The sequence below is a fragment of the Gouania willdenowi genome, chromosome 5 (genome assembly GCF_900634775.1).
Source record: "Gouania willdenowi chromosome 5, fGouWil2.1, whole genome shotgun sequence".
NCBI classification, from domain to species: Eukaryota; Metazoa; Chordata; class Actinopteri; order Blenniiformes; family Gobiesocidae; genus Gouania; species Gouania willdenowi.
This window is the reverse complement of record NC_041048.1, coordinates 35,348,609-35,366,363: the sequence shown is the minus strand read 5'-3', so window position 1 is coordinate 35,366,363 and position 17,755 is coordinate 35,348,609. Positions and strand designations below refer to the sequence as shown.

The 17,755-nt window shown below is 41.2% G+C and overlaps 1 protein-coding gene across 2 annotated transcripts in view; it reads left to right on the top strand.

Annotated features, from left to right (window-relative positions):
* The window catches only part of lrig1 (leucine-rich repeats and immunoglobulin-like domains 1), a 50,925-nt gene extending 36,725 nt beyond the window's left edge, over positions 1 to 14,200 (top strand). Inside the window, exons 10-18 of one of the 2 annotated variants that reach the window (XM_028447281.1) lie at positions 3,144 to 3,215; positions 3,842 to 3,913; positions 4,026 to 4,189; positions 4,318 to 4,674; positions 5,798 to 6,079; positions 8,401 to 8,835; positions 10,020 to 10,154; positions 11,471 to 11,707; positions 13,564 to 14,200. In XM_028447281.1, the coding sequence (XP_028303082.1) occupies positions 3,144 to 3,215; positions 3,842 to 3,913; positions 4,026 to 4,189; positions 4,318 to 4,674; positions 5,798 to 6,079; positions 8,401 to 8,835; positions 10,020 to 10,154; positions 11,471 to 11,707; positions 13,564 to 13,769 (1,960 nt within the window). In that variant the 3' untranslated portion in view covers positions 13,770 to 14,200. Of the gene's footprint in view, positions 1 to 3,143; positions 3,216 to 3,841; positions 3,914 to 4,025; positions 4,190 to 4,317; positions 4,675 to 5,797; positions 6,080 to 8,400; positions 8,836 to 10,019; positions 10,155 to 11,443; positions 11,708 to 13,563 lie in introns of both variants that reach the window. The other variant, XM_028447279.1, reaches the window with a different exon arrangement.
* Positions 14,201 to 17,755: the final 3,555 nt, after the last annotated feature.

The window sequence follows — 17,755 nt, the reverse complement described above, 5'->3', positions numbered from 1 at the left end:
GAGTGTCTCCCCCTTCACCCCTCCTCCTTATTTTCATCTTTTCCCACTTCTCCCATTTCTCTGCTTTACTTGCAACTGACACTGGGAGACTCCCAGTGCCTCCACCAAAAGACAGACATTGAGATGTCTCACTCACATCCACTTTATTTCATCCAACTTCATTCAGTTAAGGTTAAGAACCGTAGAGACATTCATCTTCTCAGGACGCAGCAGTTCACTGAGTGAGGACATGAGCACAATGACTCCCTATTTGTTACTTATTCATGAAACATTGAAGATGAATTATTGACTACATCCTTTCTGCCCGGTTCTGGCTGGCTTTAACTTTATTGTTTCCCTGAAGCTTTAAATGCAAACAAGCTTTTCTGGGTTGAATATTTCTGTCAAACAAAGATGAAACACCTCGTTGCACATATCATCTTTCATATACTCTTTGGCCCAAAAACAAAAGTTCAAAGTCAGAAAGCTGGCAACCTTAGAAACCATAATGGGCATGAAGTCACATGGTAGTGAGCTGCAATCATCAACCCGACGAATAAAAAAGATGATGTCCAGCCAAGATGGTTCCCAGTGTGGGTTCCACAAAAAGCCTTTTCTCACCACTTGCAGGGGTTCTCACTGCGATGGATGATTTCTATTCGTCTTCAGTGACGTCCTCACGTTCCCAGTCTCTGTTGTTACGAACGGAGAGAGGGTGAAATTGAAGGCCGCATTCAGTCGTCAAACATCAAACGCCTCTAAGACCCGCCCTCTGACCCTTCCCTCCTTTGTCACTGCATTGGCGGAAGCCTCTCAGAGCTGGCAGAGTGAACCATGGGAAAAAAGGAAATCCCTCTCCATCAATCGTCTGTGAATCTTGATGAGATTCAGTTTTTTAATATACATTGGGGTAAGAAAGTATTTGGCAGCCACCGATTATGCAAGTTGTCCACTGCAGAAGATGAGATAGGTCTGCAATTTTCATCAAAGGTACCCTTCATCTGTGAGAGACAGATTGGCCACGGTTACATGATGTTTTTTAATTCGGAATTATTTATTCCAAATTAAAACCACCAATAATTCAATCAAAACCAGCAGTTAATGCGACTGTTATACCTCCACTATACAGGACGTTGAGTGAAAAAAAGTTATAATGATCCGCACATTATTAGTAAAGCTCTGGTGCTTTGCCAACGTGTGTGTGTGTGCGCGCGCGTGCGTGCGTGTAATAAGTCAGTGTGTCCGTGTGAATATCCGCACATTTGAATGAACCAACCATCTAATTCAGATTTAAGTTTAATTCGTAATTGAATTTGCATTAGGAATGAAGTGTTTACAAGGTCAGTTTAAGGTCAGGAATTAACTTTTATTTTGCTTTAAAGAGGAGCTCCCATGTAAACGTGGCCAATGTAAAACAAAAAACCAGGAAATCACATTGTATGACTCGTTATCTGTATAAAAGACACCTATCCACGCCATCAAAACAGTCAGGGTGTGCTCGTATAGTCCCTCCTATCTACTTTTCCTTAACCCCCGGAAGTGTTTAAGTGGCGACTTCTTTTATAACTTCCTTTAACTTAGGAAACACTGATGCATCCTTTACCAAAGGAGACCAGATAAGGCTACCCCACAATTTATTGCGGCGACAACACTTAAAGGGACTCGCTCATCCAAGCGTTCACGGAAACTGCCTTGAACAACTTTAAATAATCTAAAACCCATATTTTATGACATACAAGCCATATTATCAGATTATAACTGACACAAAACATTTTATTAGAGGCATTTTTAGCCACATTGTGTTTATTCAACATGGTGTGAGGCACCATTCTCAATGTGACGTTGTTTTAGTTTCACTTTTGTTCCTCGTAGCCAGGTAGCCTCTTTTCCTGTGACTTAAATTCCAATCTTGTGATATTTGAGATTATATCAGCGGTTTGAGGCACAGGGAAAAGAATAAATGCGCTTTTAGTCGTCCATTTTTGGAAACTTGTAGTTTTTTCACCACGGCAGACTTCGCTAACCTTTGCCGCCATCGGATTATTATGTCACCTAGTGGAAATGCGTCTGATTGTCAAAACAACATGATGGCCTTTCCCCTAACTCCTTCAGGAAGTCTCCTAACACCTTTTTGTAACCCTGTGTCGTCATCCACGGGGGTTAAGGAAAAATGGATAAGAAAGGAGATAGGAGGGACTATTCAGATGCAGCCTCAGACTCCAACCTCTATCATGGCCAAGACCAGAGAACTGTATAACGACACCATTGACAATATTGTACTCCTATACAAGACTGGGATGAGCCACTCTACAATAGGCAAACAAGTGTTGGAGCTATTATTAAAAAATGGAAGAAATACAAGATCACTGACAATCTCCCTCAACCTGGGGCTCCATACAAGATCTCACCTCGTGAGGTACAAATGATCTTGAGATACGGTGAGGAATCAGCCCAGAACTACACGGGGTAACTGGTCAATGACCTGATGAGAGCTGGGACCACAGTAACAAAGGTTACTATTAGTAACACTACCTCGTCATGGATTAAAATCCTGCTGCGCCCGAAAGGTCCCCCATCTTAAGCCAGCACATGAATCCTAAATAAGCGCTGTGAGAAGGTCTAAAGCATGACATCCATTGGTTGGACAGCTGTGTGTGTATATCTATGTGGAGGATTCCAAACACAGGGTTCTTGATTTTAAAGCACCCAGGCGTGTCTCCTCTTCCTGTGAAGTCAGGCCATGAGAGGAGGTGGCAGCAGTGAGAGGAGGAGGAGGAGGAAGGGATTAACATCGCGAATCACAGGGACCAGCAACTTATTCCTTTCCTACCAGACACAGACACATGCTCCACTGACTGCACCCATGTCCTTACACACACACACAGAGCTCTGCCTATGCCTGTTAAATTCTAATAAAGATAAAAGTGGCCTTTGAAGAGCTGCACCGAGTACACCCCCCCTCCCTTTAAACCTCCATTCACTCTCGCTCTCTCTCACTCGTGGCTAATCTCTAAACTCTGGCGAACAGTTCAGATTTCCAATTCCTCGATCCCTTCACTCTTATCAGTTTCAGCCAAGCTAATTGTCTCTCTTTCTCTCCTCCCACTCCCCCTCCTCGTCCGCTCTCTTCATCTTTCCATACCCCCCATGTTTGGAATCAACAGGATTCTGTTTGGAAACAAGATCAAATCTGTGGCCAAGAAAGCCTTCGCTGGCCTGGAGTCTCTTGAGCACCTGTAAGTATCGTCCAAGACTGTGGATGCTCCAAATACATCTGACATAGACGTCAGCAGCAGTTAATATTAATACATATTATATATATATTATATTACACATAATTATTAGAATAGGAATATGAATATAATATTCTGTATTTGTGCCATTTACAACCTTTAAACTACTTTTTTTACTATTTAGTTTTATTTTATTTTATAGAAGTATTTCAGTGCCACACTTAGTATCTGTGCCCATATATCACTGTTTGTCCACTACTACTCCAACCATAACACATCCTGTAGTGTGAGATTTTAAACAGGATTATTGACGGCATTGGACATATTTGTCCGTTTGTCACACTTCTGCACATTCAATCACGTATTTAGAGTGTGATTATGTGATATTGTTCAAAAACATGCATGCGAAACATTTCCATGTTGTGTTGGGGCCCAATTTTATGTAAAGAGAGAGAGACAAAAAAAAAAACCATGTCAGATTGATTTTTTCGATTCAGAATGTGAATTTTGTTTCTTTCGTACGTTTTCTGCGGTCACGGAAAATCGGAGGTCCTATGTGTGTGTGCTCTTGCTGCTGTTGGTGGGGCGCAGATTATTACCCAGCTGATGAGGCTGTATTTTCCCAACAGGAATCTGGGAGAGAATGCTATTCGCTCCATCCAGCCTGATGCTTTCACTAAGATGAGGAACCTGAAAACCCTGTAAGTACGAGGGGTGGAACTACACACAACCTCTTTCATTTCAAAGCTTGCACTAAAGCTAAGCTAAGATAAGGAATCCCTCTTCAGTCCCAGTTTCTCTGATCTCCCACAGCATCATCCAGAGCAGCAGCTTCCTCTGTGACTGTCAGCTCCACTGGTTGCCTGACTGGGTGCAGAGTCGTGGTCTGGAGGCCGGTGTAAACGCTACATGTGCTCATCCAGAGAGCGTGAAAGGCATCAGCGTCTTCCAGGCTCCGTCCACCAGCTTTGTGTGTGGTGAGTTTAGTTGTTTTTGGGTCACACTGATAGCCAGGCACTAGCCTGGGGCCACATTTTTACGCCAACCTGCAAATGGAGCCTTGAATGTATTTATTTTAAATTGATGCTTTTTTTCTGACCTCCAGACGACCTTCCCAAACCTCAGATCACCGTACAACCAGAAACCACCGTGACCGTCCTGGGCAGCGACGTGCGGCTCACGTGCACGGTGGCCAGCAGTAGCTCCTCACCCATGACCTTCGCCTGGAGGAAGGACACGGAGCTGCTCCGACACGCAGAGATGGAGAACTACGCCCACGTCCGCGCTCACCACCATCAGGGCGACAAATCGGACACGCCGGCCGCAGCCGGGGGAGTGATGGAGTACACCACCATCCTGCACCTGCGACGCGTCAGTTTCGCCCACGAGGGGCGTTACCAGTGCATCATCACCAACCACTTTGGGTCCACGTATTCCAGCAAGGCCCGCATCATCGTAAATGGTGCGATTTTATTTCTCTGTGCTTTCCTAGTTCAGTGCTGGGTCTCATTTTAACCATTATGGGTTATTGATGTTATTGAATGTAACACCATAATTATCACCATCACTTGGGATGCACAATTATTATTGGACCTGTTACTTTTTGGCCAGTAACTGGTTGGTGCCACACTGTGCTAAGCTTCCCTCTATATTTCATGAAACACAAAGGATTTAAAAGAAGGGAAATCATAGTGTGAGATTTGACATATTTGTGACACTTTCGACACATTCAATCACCCATTTTCTGGTGAATAGTAGCATGTAAATGCGTGATATCGTCCAAAAATAATATCACAAAGAAATCAAAAGAAGGAAAATCATTAGAGATAACCAAAATGAAACACCAAAATAAATTGTTATACAAATTATTAGTCCCAGTGCATTTATGGCTCTGAATGTGTACTAACCTCATTAAAATTAGAACATTGCACTTTTATAAATTAATTTTAATGCTTCAAAGAATAAATCAATAAAAAATATGAACATATTTATTTAGGACATTCCAACAATACACAATATAAAATAATTTAAAAAAATGTTTAACTTGACGCTGTTCATACATTAATTACTATTGTACAGACCTGTAACTGACTGAGCTGCTGAAAGAGAGCCAAATTAAAAACTGTATGTTCTCTCATTAAAACACAAAGTGCATTTAGTTCAAAGAGACGCACAGGCTTGTGATAAAGACTGAAACAGCTCAGATATATTTAAATACAGCTGCTCTGTGAGTCTGCGAACAAGTTGGTCCATTTCTCGATAAGCGTGCGTCATCACATCTGTTTTGGTCGGGCTGTTTTGGTGAGAAAAGTGTTTGGACCTAAAATCGAAAATGTACTTTTGGGCGATTTTCAGTAGAAAATTTTCGGTGGGCCGAATTTTGGTTAATCACAAGATATCATCAGCTTATCTATCTGTCACCTAAGTACTGTTTTTTTTTTTAATCCAAATGGAATTTGGAAAGGAAATGGAAAGCTTCAGGGTGCCGTCCTAGTACATCGTACTATTAATATGATACGGCATAAATCTAATGACAGTAAATCAGAGCCTTTGTGACTAATTTCTCTCTGATTTTTTATCCTCAGTGCTCCCATCGTTTGTTAAGACCCCGCGGGACAGCACCATCCGAACGGGCCACACGGCGCGACTGGAGTGCGCCGCAGAAGGTCACCCAGCCCCTCAGATTGCCTGGCAGAAAGACGGCGGCACAGATTTTCCTGCTGCACGTGAGCGTCGAATGCACGTGATGCCTGACGACGACGTTTTCTTCATCATGGACGTGAAGCCCGAGGACATGGGCGTGTACAGCTGCACTGCCAAGAACACGGCGGGCACCATCTCTGCCAACGCCACCCTCACTGTACTGGGTAAGAAATGCACTTCCTGTTGGGAATCCTGTGGTTACTGGAATTCTTGAGTCCTTGTTGGGAGCTGATAGGATTCCCACGTCTTTAAGAAGGAGCTGTTGTTCGCTCAGTTGGGAATTGGTCAGAATGAGGAGCTCTATATTTTTCTTTTCCCGGCAGCTGCAGCCTTGCTACAGGTCAGAGGTTAGAGGTCTCAGTTAGGGGTCATGATGGGGATGGGGGGGGTCTCACAGAGGGGCGTTTGTTAGGCATTCCCACCCCCCAGCTTCTCCACTCTCTCTATTTGGTGCATCAGTAATGGCTTCACTACAGACCTCAACTCTCCTTCTTCACTAATAGTTTTACACCATCGAACAAAACAGTTTTCACCCTTAGCATTAGCATCTCTGCTCATAGGTCACCTTTGCTCATTGCTTTGGGGGGAATCTAAACAGTAGGTGAGCAACTATACCTGGGCAATATATCGAGATTCAAGATATATCGAGTTTTCTATTTTGGCGAAAATTACAATATCTATTACGATACATTTTTATTTTATTTATATCTTATTTTGATTTCAAATACTCTTTTTAAATGTTACTGCTTTTGCTACTTCACAGAACAGCATGAAAAGCACAGATAGATGGATTTCTGAGTGCGTCCTAACCCAGACCTTCCCCTAAATAACCCACACTACAGAACTCACTCACACATGATGTCCGTTATAGGAGAAAAATGTGCCTGTGTGGCATTTTGCATCATCAAAATTGTCTTTCTGGTAAGATTGTATTGAGTTAAAAATATCTAGATTTACATTGTATATGGCCATATTGGGAAAAAATATTGAGAAATTAATTTTGGTCCTTATCGCCCAGCCCTGACATACACAGGCATGTTGTTTTTTGTAGCTTTGACACAATAGGTTCACTCTGACACCGAGTATGGGTTTGAGGGACATGGAGTGTGCTATAGTTTGGGGCCCCCTCTGTAAAGGAGGCAGGAGAAGGAGCAGTGGAGCATGTGCTTCTGGGAAAATAAAGGGATTTATGTTTAAATAAAGGGGGGAGAGAAGGATAGTGAATGAGAGGAGAACGTGAAGTGGACTAAGTGAGATCTCTTAATCTGCGTCTGTCCCACTGAGAGGGGAAGTGCTCTGTCTGAGAACACACACACACATGCACACTCTCACACACACACACAACTTCCAGAAGCACTCGGAGTGTCCCGAAACAGCTTTAATTCCGATACGATACAGATATTGCGGCTTTGAGTATTACCCAACACTATTATCAGCCTGTTCCGATATCAGCACAGAATGTTAGAAAAGGATTGATTGTGTGATATTACTCATAGAACAATAGTCAGCAACAGTAGGTATGAGGAAAAAAAACTGACCCGTTTATTATTAATTAATTAATTGGTTAATAGACATTTTAACCATCAACCATGAAAAATAATGTCATTAAATTCAATAAAAACAACAACAGAAAACAACCACGGGTTTAACCTAAACTGAGACATTTTCTACATTTTAAGAGTATAGATAAAAATAGAAGACCCTGAAAAATAACCCTAAAACTAAATCAAATTAATGTATTAGAGAGCCTGTATCATTGCTTTTGTGCTGATATCACATAATATATGGTATCGGTGTATTGTGTGACTCTTAACACAGACTATGACGATTACATGTGCTTCTACTATAGCTATTAATACTACAAACTACTACTAATAATAATTTGATCGGCTATATCAGATCGGCCAATATTTAGCATTTTCACTTGCAATTGTGCACAAATGTGAAAACCTATGAGCGAACGGCAAAAATGTCTCTGGTTGGAGCGAAGCAGCAGAGCACCAGACTTCTTCCCCAGTCTACTGGCTCTGAAAGCGGGGGCAGCGTCTGCTGTTAGTGTATGTGTGTGTGTTTGTATGTGTGCGCGCGCTTGTTTTGTTTATTTGTTTATAATGCATGTTAAAAGGGAGCGCAATAGTAAATGCGCTCCCGTTTTCATACCGGACCCTTCTGCCCGTTTCAGGGCGGTGGTGGACACAGAAGCACACGTGTGCGTGCGTATGTGTAGACTATAAGCAACAGCACTCCGCTAATGCTGATGGAGGCTTCACGTAGTTCCAGTGTGGTCTGCCTCCACAGCTTCATCTCCAACTCTCTTGTAGTTGAAACTATCCTCAGCTAAATCTTTCTTATCCTAAAGTCTGTAACTGATTCTGAAAGCCATTGATAACGTAAATAAACGTCTAAAGCCAAAACCTGATGAGAGATATTTAAAGCTTTGATGGAATTACAATAGAGTAACCGAGCGCTGCCCTTCTCTTCTCAGAAACGCCGCACCTGGCCCAGGATCTGGAGGACCACAGCGTGGCGGTGGGAGAGACGGTGGCGCTGCAGTGCAAAGCCCTGGGCAGCCCGCCCCCCCGCATCACCTGGCTGCACAACGACCAGCCTCTGCTCCCCTCACAGAGACACCACTTCACCCCAGGAAACGAGCTCCTGGTCATTGGCTCAGCGTCGCTGGAGGACGCCGGGCGCTACACATGCCTCATGTCCAACACGCTGGGCACGGAGCGCGCCCACAGCGAACTGCTGGTGGCCCAGCGCAGGAACGCCTGCACGCCGCCCACCGGCCCCAGCACGGTCACCATAGGGATTATAGTCATTGCCGTGGTTACCAGCATCGTAGCGACGTCGCTGGTGTGGGTGTGCATCATCTACCAGACGAGGAAGAAGAGCGAGGAGTGTAGCGTGACCAACACAGGTGAGGAGTCGGCAGGGAAACCTTTGATCTTCTGTCGGAGATTACTTGTCTGACCCTTCTCTAATATTTTGTGGCGTCCCAGCTCAGGGCTGGGACCCTTACTTTTTTATCTGTCTGCTTCCCTTAAGACAAATCATAGAGACTTTTAATTTTACAACATCTTTATGCTGATGATATTCAGCTGCATTTTTGCTTTTAACCCTAGTGAGGCGTTTAGGTTGTCCAGGCACTTTGAGTGCCTTAATGCCATTACGATCTGGACCACAGCCAACTATCCTTAACTAAATGACAGTAAAAAAGTTATTATAGCCAAAGACACACATGTTCCTACAATCATGCAACACGTAGGACTAGGGCAGTACAATTAATCACATTTTAATCGTGATCATAATTTTGGTTGCCATGATTAAATTAACCTTATTGTCGGCAATATTTGAATATATTTATTTAAAAATACGAGTTTTGCACTGTATAATAACATATTTATTAAGTTAGCCTTTAATTATTGAGTTAATTTTATGTATTGTTGTTGTATAATTCTTATTTAAAGCTTAATTTTACACTGTAAACTGTACATGTTTGTTTAAAAGTAGTGTAATAAAAAGAGGTTTTTTTCCTAACATGATAAATAATGTGATTATAATGGTGATTAAAATATTGATCAAAATAACTGCGATTATCATTTTGGCCATAATTGTGCAGTCTTACATAGGACCCCTCACATCATTAGTACACTCCAGCGTCCCTAATCTTTGATCCATCACTTTCACTTGACCCACATATAAAACCACTAACAAGATCTTGGATCGGATTAGATTAAACTCTCACCTTCACCTCCACAGCATTTCATGGTCAGGCCCCTGAATATTTAATAGAATTCATACACCGTATCTGCCAACCCGCTCACTAAGATCCAACTCACTTAACCTTCTGTCAGTTCCAAAGACTAACTTTATAACACGTGTTGACCGAGCATTTGAAGCCTTAGCACCAAAAGTCTGGAACTGCCTACACATGTCAATCTATTTTTGTGACTCCAACGAGTCTTTTAAAAACATATATGTTCAGACAGGCTTATTGATGATGTAAATGAACAATTTTATCTCACTGTTTTTAACATTGTGTGTTTGTGGTAGGTTTTTTTCATTTGAAAATAAACTTTTGTTTTTCCTCTCCTCTGACAGATGAGACCATTGTTCCTCCAGACGTACCCAGTTACCTCTCCTCCCAGGGAACCTTGTCTGAGCAGCAGGACGTTTGTGTCCGTGTGGAAGCTGGCAGCGTCTCTCAGGCTAACGGACACGTCATGGACTCAGCAGGTATCTGTCAGCACCAGGGTTGGGGTCAATTATAATTGTAATTGCGTAATTGATAATTAATTACAATTGTGACATAATTTCGCGCTATAACCAAGGTCAACACGTTTTGGCCTTTAACTCTCACACCACGTCGCACATTCAAAAACTTCATATCCACAGATTTCATGAATAGCACTGATTCACCTGGGCTGGGCCACGCCCATTTCCGCCTATAATCGTGTTGGTGCAATATTGCAAAAACTGGGGTTTTGTCCAATCAGTGTGAAACTTGGCACGTAGAGTCTTCAGTTGGTCAAAATATGCGCAAATTATTAAGTAAAGTTTTCTAGCTAGCTATAATAACACAAACTGTTGCATATCTTGGTCAAAATTAATACTACCACCACCAAATCTGAGATCCTTGTTTGGCATGTGGCTGTGGGGGTATCAGCCAAATATGAATAATGTTGGTGGATATGACCCTGGGTCGCTCCTAAGGTCATATCTTGAAGTTAGTTGCGATTGGTTATAATGGGCGTGGCTTATTGACAACATACATAACCAACATTTATATCAGCTGAAGTATTATGTTGAGGGCTGTGAAATTTACAGGATAAATATAGAAGAGCACACAGACCACCAATACCAAAAAGTGCACCACTAGGTGGCGCTATAGTGGGTGCAAACGTATTTTATCCTGTAACTTTCACATTTTAAATCACATATTTATAAACTTTATATCCACCTGTTCACTTATAGTTCTATGGTGTAAAGATACATAGTTAAAAATTAATAAAATATGTTCCATATCAACGTTTCCCACTACCTGTCAGTTCTCTAGAGGATAATTTTACCATTTAAACTTCATTGAAATGGAGGCGTATACTGACAGAAAAAAGGCTCAGATGCACACACCAAAAACATTAATACCAATATTTTTATTGATTAGGACGCCTAACAAGGTAACTAATAGATGAAAAAACAAATTTGATGATAGACAATTTTTTTTAGTGTATTTTACAGCTGATTTAAGACATGGGCCAAACCTGGCTCATTAAGAGATGCTAACAGAAAGCTAACACAAGAGGAAGGTTGTGTTTTATGGGCTTATTTTAAAAGGCTCAGTAATTGAATTTAGCTTTAGTAATTGAGAACGTAATTGTAATTGACTTTCAGGGGAAAAATAATTGTCACTTTAATTTGTAATTGGACAAAATGCTAGTTACTATAATTGTATTTGAGTTGTAATTGAAGACGTAATTTTAATTGATAAATGTAATAAAGACCTTTTCTTATCCTGTGCTCTGCAGGGTTTAATGGTACGGTTGTCTGTACAGACTGCATGGAGAATGGCAGCAGCTACTCCAAAGACTCCGACTACCTCAGCCACGGGTTTGGCCCTGCTGGGGGTGTGGAGTACCAGCAGTACGAGGTCCCTCCCCCCTACTCTCACTGTCACCCAGGGGAGGGGGCACTCTACATTGGGAGCTCCTGCGGGATCCAGAAGGACCTTCAGGGCTCCACGCCTCCGAAAAACCACAACACGATACAACAAAATCAGCAGGACAGAAAAGGTAAGAAAATATATCGGGGAGGAAGAACAGATTTAGTCTTTGTCCACAAAACATAGCAGAGTAAGACCTGTTTGTAGGACGGGAACTCAAACCCAACAAGTCCAGAATCATACTGGTCCACAGGATCTTTAAAGCGTACCTGTAGTGGAAATGTATATAATGTAAATAACAAAACATGTTTAATGTATTAACAAAATATACAAAATATGTGCACCTATTTTAAAAAAACACATTAAAAGGACTTTTAAAACGATTTTATACCTTGGGGCATAAACTAAGGGGGGGCGCCATTTTGGACAGGATATGACGCACTTTCATTGATTCCTGTTAGCTGTTGGTCTACAGTTTCAGAACAGTGGTGGAGTTTAAAGCTATTAGTTGCTATAACAACGAGAGAAAAACCCACAGAATCATTGTTTTTGCATCTCTAAGCCAAAAAAACAACACTAAGTCAGAGTTATCCAGACGTTGGCTCCATAATATCAGTATGGGATACAAACGTAAAACATTTCCTTTTGGACAAAATTCGGTGGAATGTGAGGACCGCTTAAAGCCGGGCTGCTATGAGAGGATTCTGTGGTCTAAGCTAATGGGCTAAGCTAATGGACAAAGTTCCGTCTGAAATCAGATGCGGTCCCCACAGAATTCCTTCACAGTAAGTGTCAATGCAGATTGTAAACGTACTCGTTCAGAGCACTACTACGTTTAAATGGGGCGGCTGTCATGGCACTAATTGCGTCCCCACCAGATTGTTCCCTTTGTGGCTAAATGATGAGCAATCACCTGTTCATTAGGGCACCATCAGGTGATGATCCTCAGAGGTTGTAGCGCATCCTGAGTACATGAACAGATAACCTTTCACACAGCTTTCATTGCAGTTTCTAGCCATTATTTTGCACTTTCAACACCTAACTACTCAGCCATGGCTCGTTTCTGCTGGTAACAACAGCTCTGTCTGTCAGGTAATTGCTGAGAAAGGTGATATTTAATCCTTTTGTAACATACTGCCTGGATGGTATTTTTAATACAACAACAGACCAGACCGATCAACGAAAGTGCGTCATATCCTGTCCAAAATTGCGACTATCCATAGTTTATGTCCCAAGGGATAAAATTGTTCTAAAATGTAGTTTTTTAATGTGTTTTAGATCACCACACTTTTTCCAGTTTTTTACTGAACACTATTCAGTTTATTGTGTCATTGCACTCTGAAATGAAAGCACAGAACAAATAAGCAATTTGAGTTGAAAAAGAAATCATGGAACCAATTTATAGAACAAAATGTATTCTAAACTTTTGACTCATCAAAGTACAGTGTTCCAACACTGCTTTTATGCAGACAGAGGAGGTTGGAAGTAATCAAGAAAAGTTGGAACACCTGTAGGAATGAGTAGCACCAGCTTTCAAGGCTGATTCAACCTTCATTGCTGCAGAACAGCTTTAAATTGTTAACCCACTTTGTGTTCCCTGAAAAAGGCCTATTTGTATAATTTCAAATGTACATTATTTTTTTAACCTTTGTTCAGTTCTTACCTTTGTATTATTTCAAGCTATTCATTGGCAATAAATAACTGGAAAAATGAGGGTGTTCTAAAACTTTTGACCGGTAGTGTACATTTCTACTACAGTTAGCCTTTAATGTAATCAAGGTGTTAATCGATGACGCGCCTTCAAGAAGATTGTGAAACGATGCAGAGAAATGTGCAGACGCACGTTCAGACACGTTGTTTAATTGGGATGATTTAGGAGGAGATACCAGTGAATTATTTTTAGCCCCTCCTGTCATCACAGCTTTATATAAACACATTCCTCGTTACATGCCACTATTCTCACACGCCTCCTGTGATGTTGACCAGGGAGCAGAGTGGGACACACGCTGGACACCTCACCACAGGAAGACAGAGACTCCTTCCACAAACCAGTAAGGCTGACCAGTGCCACCAGTGGCCTCGCATCACACTGTGAGGCGGAGCTCAGACAGACTCTCCTGTCCAATGGACACGCCCTCAGGGCCGCTGAGAGCGAGAGTGAGAGCGCCCCTCTCAGGAGATCCAGTGACTAGCAGGACCTATGTTACGTTACGCTGTAAACGTTGGACTTCTTCTTTTCTTTTGTTTTTTTTGCACTGGGAAGTATTCTGCTACCTCAAACCGAGGCGGACGACGGCGAGCCTCCTGGATGTGGACTGACACGCACCGCCAGGAGCGGGAGGAGGTCAAGCAGGGGGAGGGGCATCCGGAGCGTGAAGACGGAGCTTGAGTGGGTGGCGTCCCATCTGAGCGTTATCAGCTGTATATACGTTTAAAACCTTCCTCTGGGAGGTGACCAATTAAAATTATCGCTCCAAAAAATGTGACTTGCCTTTGAAGCATGTAAATGTAGGGACTTTGTATAGTGTACTGTGTATGTGTGTGTATGTATACTGAATGTATATATGTGTTTTTGTGTGTGTGTGTGTGTGTCTGTGTGTGTGTGTGTGTGAGTGTGTATGTATACTGAATGTATGTATGTGTTTTTGTGTGTGTGTGTGTGTGTGTGTGTCTGTGTGTGTGTGTGTATGTGTGTGTATGTATACTGAATGTATGTATGTGTTTTTGTGTGTGTGTGTGTGTGTCTGTGTGTGTGTGTGTGTATGAGGGTACGTGTGTGTGTATGTAAGTATGTACTGTGTGTGTATGAAGGTACGTGTGTGTGTGTGTATGTAAGTATGTACTGTGTGTATGAAGGTACGTGTGTGTGTATATAAGTATGTACTGTGTGTATGAAGGTACGTGTGTGTGTATGCAAGTATGTACTGTGCGTGTATGAAGGTACGTGTGTGTGTGTATGTAAGTATGTACTGTGTTTGTATGAAGGTACGTGTGTGTGTGTATGTACAGTAAGTATGTACTGTGTGTATGAAGGTACGTGTGTGTGTGTGTATGTAAGTATGTACTGTGTGTGTATGAAGGTACGTGTGTGTATGTACTGTGTGTGTGTATGTATGTACTGTGTGTGTGTGTGCAGGGGAAGAGACAAATATACTGTGGGACATTTGACTGTAAATAAGAGTTTTCTTATATATTATATAACTTTTACAGCAGAGTGTCTGAATCTATGTGCATGACTAAAGAAAGGAGTGATTGTATTTTTATTTTTCTTAAACCGCATTTTTCAGCGTTTTTCATCCTCCAGCTGTGGTGCCTTATTGCATGATCAAAGAAAGCCGTTGTTGTTCATGTTGTTGTTGTTGTAGTGACATACTGATGACACACACATACTGGTACACTTTAAAGCAAAACAAACACGCCATTGCACTTGAATGTTTTCCTTTTTATCGACAAGGTGACGGCCTTTCTTTCAGACGTGATCCACATGCATTGTAGTTGTATGGAGGCGGAGCTTAGCCGTAGCTGGTTGTGGTACGACAGGCACAGATGGACGACTCACAGGTGGTTAAAGCACTTTTTAATGACTGTCTTTTCATAAACACGCAGTTTGGTTACACAATCTGCCAATAGGAATGCAGGAAGGAGATATTTCCAGGGTTCTCGCCAGTGTTGTTGAGCATAGCGGCCAACTAGCCTCGGGGGCGACATCACACCGTAGGGGACTTTTCTATTGTTTTTTTTTTTTTTTTTTTTTTTTAATCGGTACAGCCTAAACAGACCCAATGTTTCCTGCGGGTCCCACATAATACCCGATTTACATTTGAAAGTGAGGCATTAACAAAGATTAAAACATAATAACATTTTGCTTTACTTCATAAAATTGGGTGCACCTCGTGATCCCACTGGCCTACGCTATGAAAGATTCCTGGTGAGAACCCTGATTTCATGATGTTTGGACGCACATATGTCAAACACAGTGGAATGAACTATTAAAGTGTAACTAAACCCAAAGTTTTTGGCTTAAATATAGGCTGGAGATTCAGAAATGACCCCTGGAACAATTAAGACACGCCCACTCTCTAACAGTAGCTAGGTGTTCAATTTTTAGGGAGGGGCGGAGCCAACAGTGGTGGTTTGTGATGAAAACTGCCTCCTAACCAGCTATGGTTTTGCCAGGAATCTGACGATACAATTTGCATGTCAAGATGCAATATATCCCAACACTAAACAATACGATACAAATTGCGATATATCTCAGTATCAATAATTACAAATTGCGCCTTTACAAATACAAAATGGTATGAAATACAATTTTTTTTTCATTTTTTTGTACTTTCAAGAACAAGTAAACTGTGATTCAAGTACCAATATCAAAAACAAGTGGTAAGTTTATCAAAGCGTGAAATTACTTTTTCCAAAAAAGTTAAAGTTTTGCTTATATAACAGATTCTAATTCTGTCCGTCTACATTCTTAAATTATTTTCTTTCTTTTCTTTTTCTTTTTTAAAGTAACCATTCTAGTTCGTCTAGCTTCAGTGCTCAGTATGTTTTATGGAAATAAAGTGCAATCAACTTCCGAACTAAAATGCACTGAGGAGTGAGGAAGTTTAACAAGGTGACCGGGAAATATAAAAATATTTAAAATATAGTATAAAAAAATATGATTAGAAAAATTGATTTGGACATTTTTTGGATCGATGCGATAATCGCACTGTGAAATATCGCGATATATCGCCATACCGTTTTTTTCCTACACCCCTACAGCTAACATCAAAGTTTGACTGTAAAGCCACGTTTTAACCCATAGAGGGCAGTCACGCTCACATTCTTACAACAAAATAGGCCAAATTTAAATATTGTGGATCAATCAGCAACACTATTTCATACTCAAATACAGATATTTTAAGCAGAAAAAAGTCACTTTGTGGTTTAGTTACACTTTAAGGCTTTTCCAGAGGGTGTCACAGGGGTTACGCACGTGTTAGCTTAAACGTTAGCATATCCTTGGTTTGTGTTCGACTAGCCTGTTAGCTTTTACTGTAATTTGATCTAAGATACAATTCTTCTTTGGGAGCTTTTCTTTTTTTTTTTTTGTAATGCTTACATTTTTGATGGGCTGATTTATTTTTTTTTGTTAATTATTATTAATTATTTAATTAGTAGCTAGCATACAGCTACACTAGCACAGCCTATTGGACTGCAGAGCCAAAGATTGGCTTGGTGAACAGGACTTCACAATAAAAGCTAAATACTCTTGGTAGGATTGTTACTCAATACTTAAGTGTGCAACTCAAAAAAAGATTTAGCTCTTAAGCTAGCCCAAGCTAGCTCTCTGACATCTGGATCAAAGTGGCGTTAGCTTTGGTGCTTCTCCCTGTGACACCTTCATGTTGTTTGAGTATCTCCTCCTTTTACGTCTTTTCTTTCATTTGAAACACTTGGCGTAAAAACACACATTTTGATGGACTGTGAACCGGACAGTGAACACTGGTGTGCCGCTGTGTTACTGCTGTCGTTGGGTGAGTTATGCTCATGTGTTGCAGTCTCCTGAATTACACTGGCTCACAATTCACTCCTTTTCTCATACTTAACTACGCTGTGTAAACTGGTGTTTTTATGGAGCTACAGTGAGAACCTGGTGCTCTGGTTCCACCAATCAGAACCTACTGAGTAGAACTATCGATGAACTGTTGGGAGTCATTTGTTCAGCCAACAGTCTGAAACCAGTGTACCAGTGTGGAAGCTAAACCAGTGAAGTGTCTAATAAAATCACATTTTGCTATCATTTACTTTGTCGATTTTCTTTTTTCTACACACTGAAACACACACTAGCCCCTAAAAAGTTGTCATTTAAAAAATAAAAACACATGAATGAATCTATATAAGAATATATATTTATATTTTCGTCAACTATTAAAAATGAATCATTTTGTCAAATGGGACGAAATCCAATCGTAATCTTGTGATTATGTGGTCTTAGCATTGATCACATCAAATCTGAGTGTATTTACACTTAGAATTGATTGATACCATCATCACACACCAGGGCAGCTGTGGCTACATAGTAGCTTACCACCAAGTGTGGAGTGAAAGAATAATGCCTTGATCTGTAAAGTACTTTGAGTGTCTATGATAAAGCGCTTATACCCTAATCCAATGCATTATTATTATTATATTA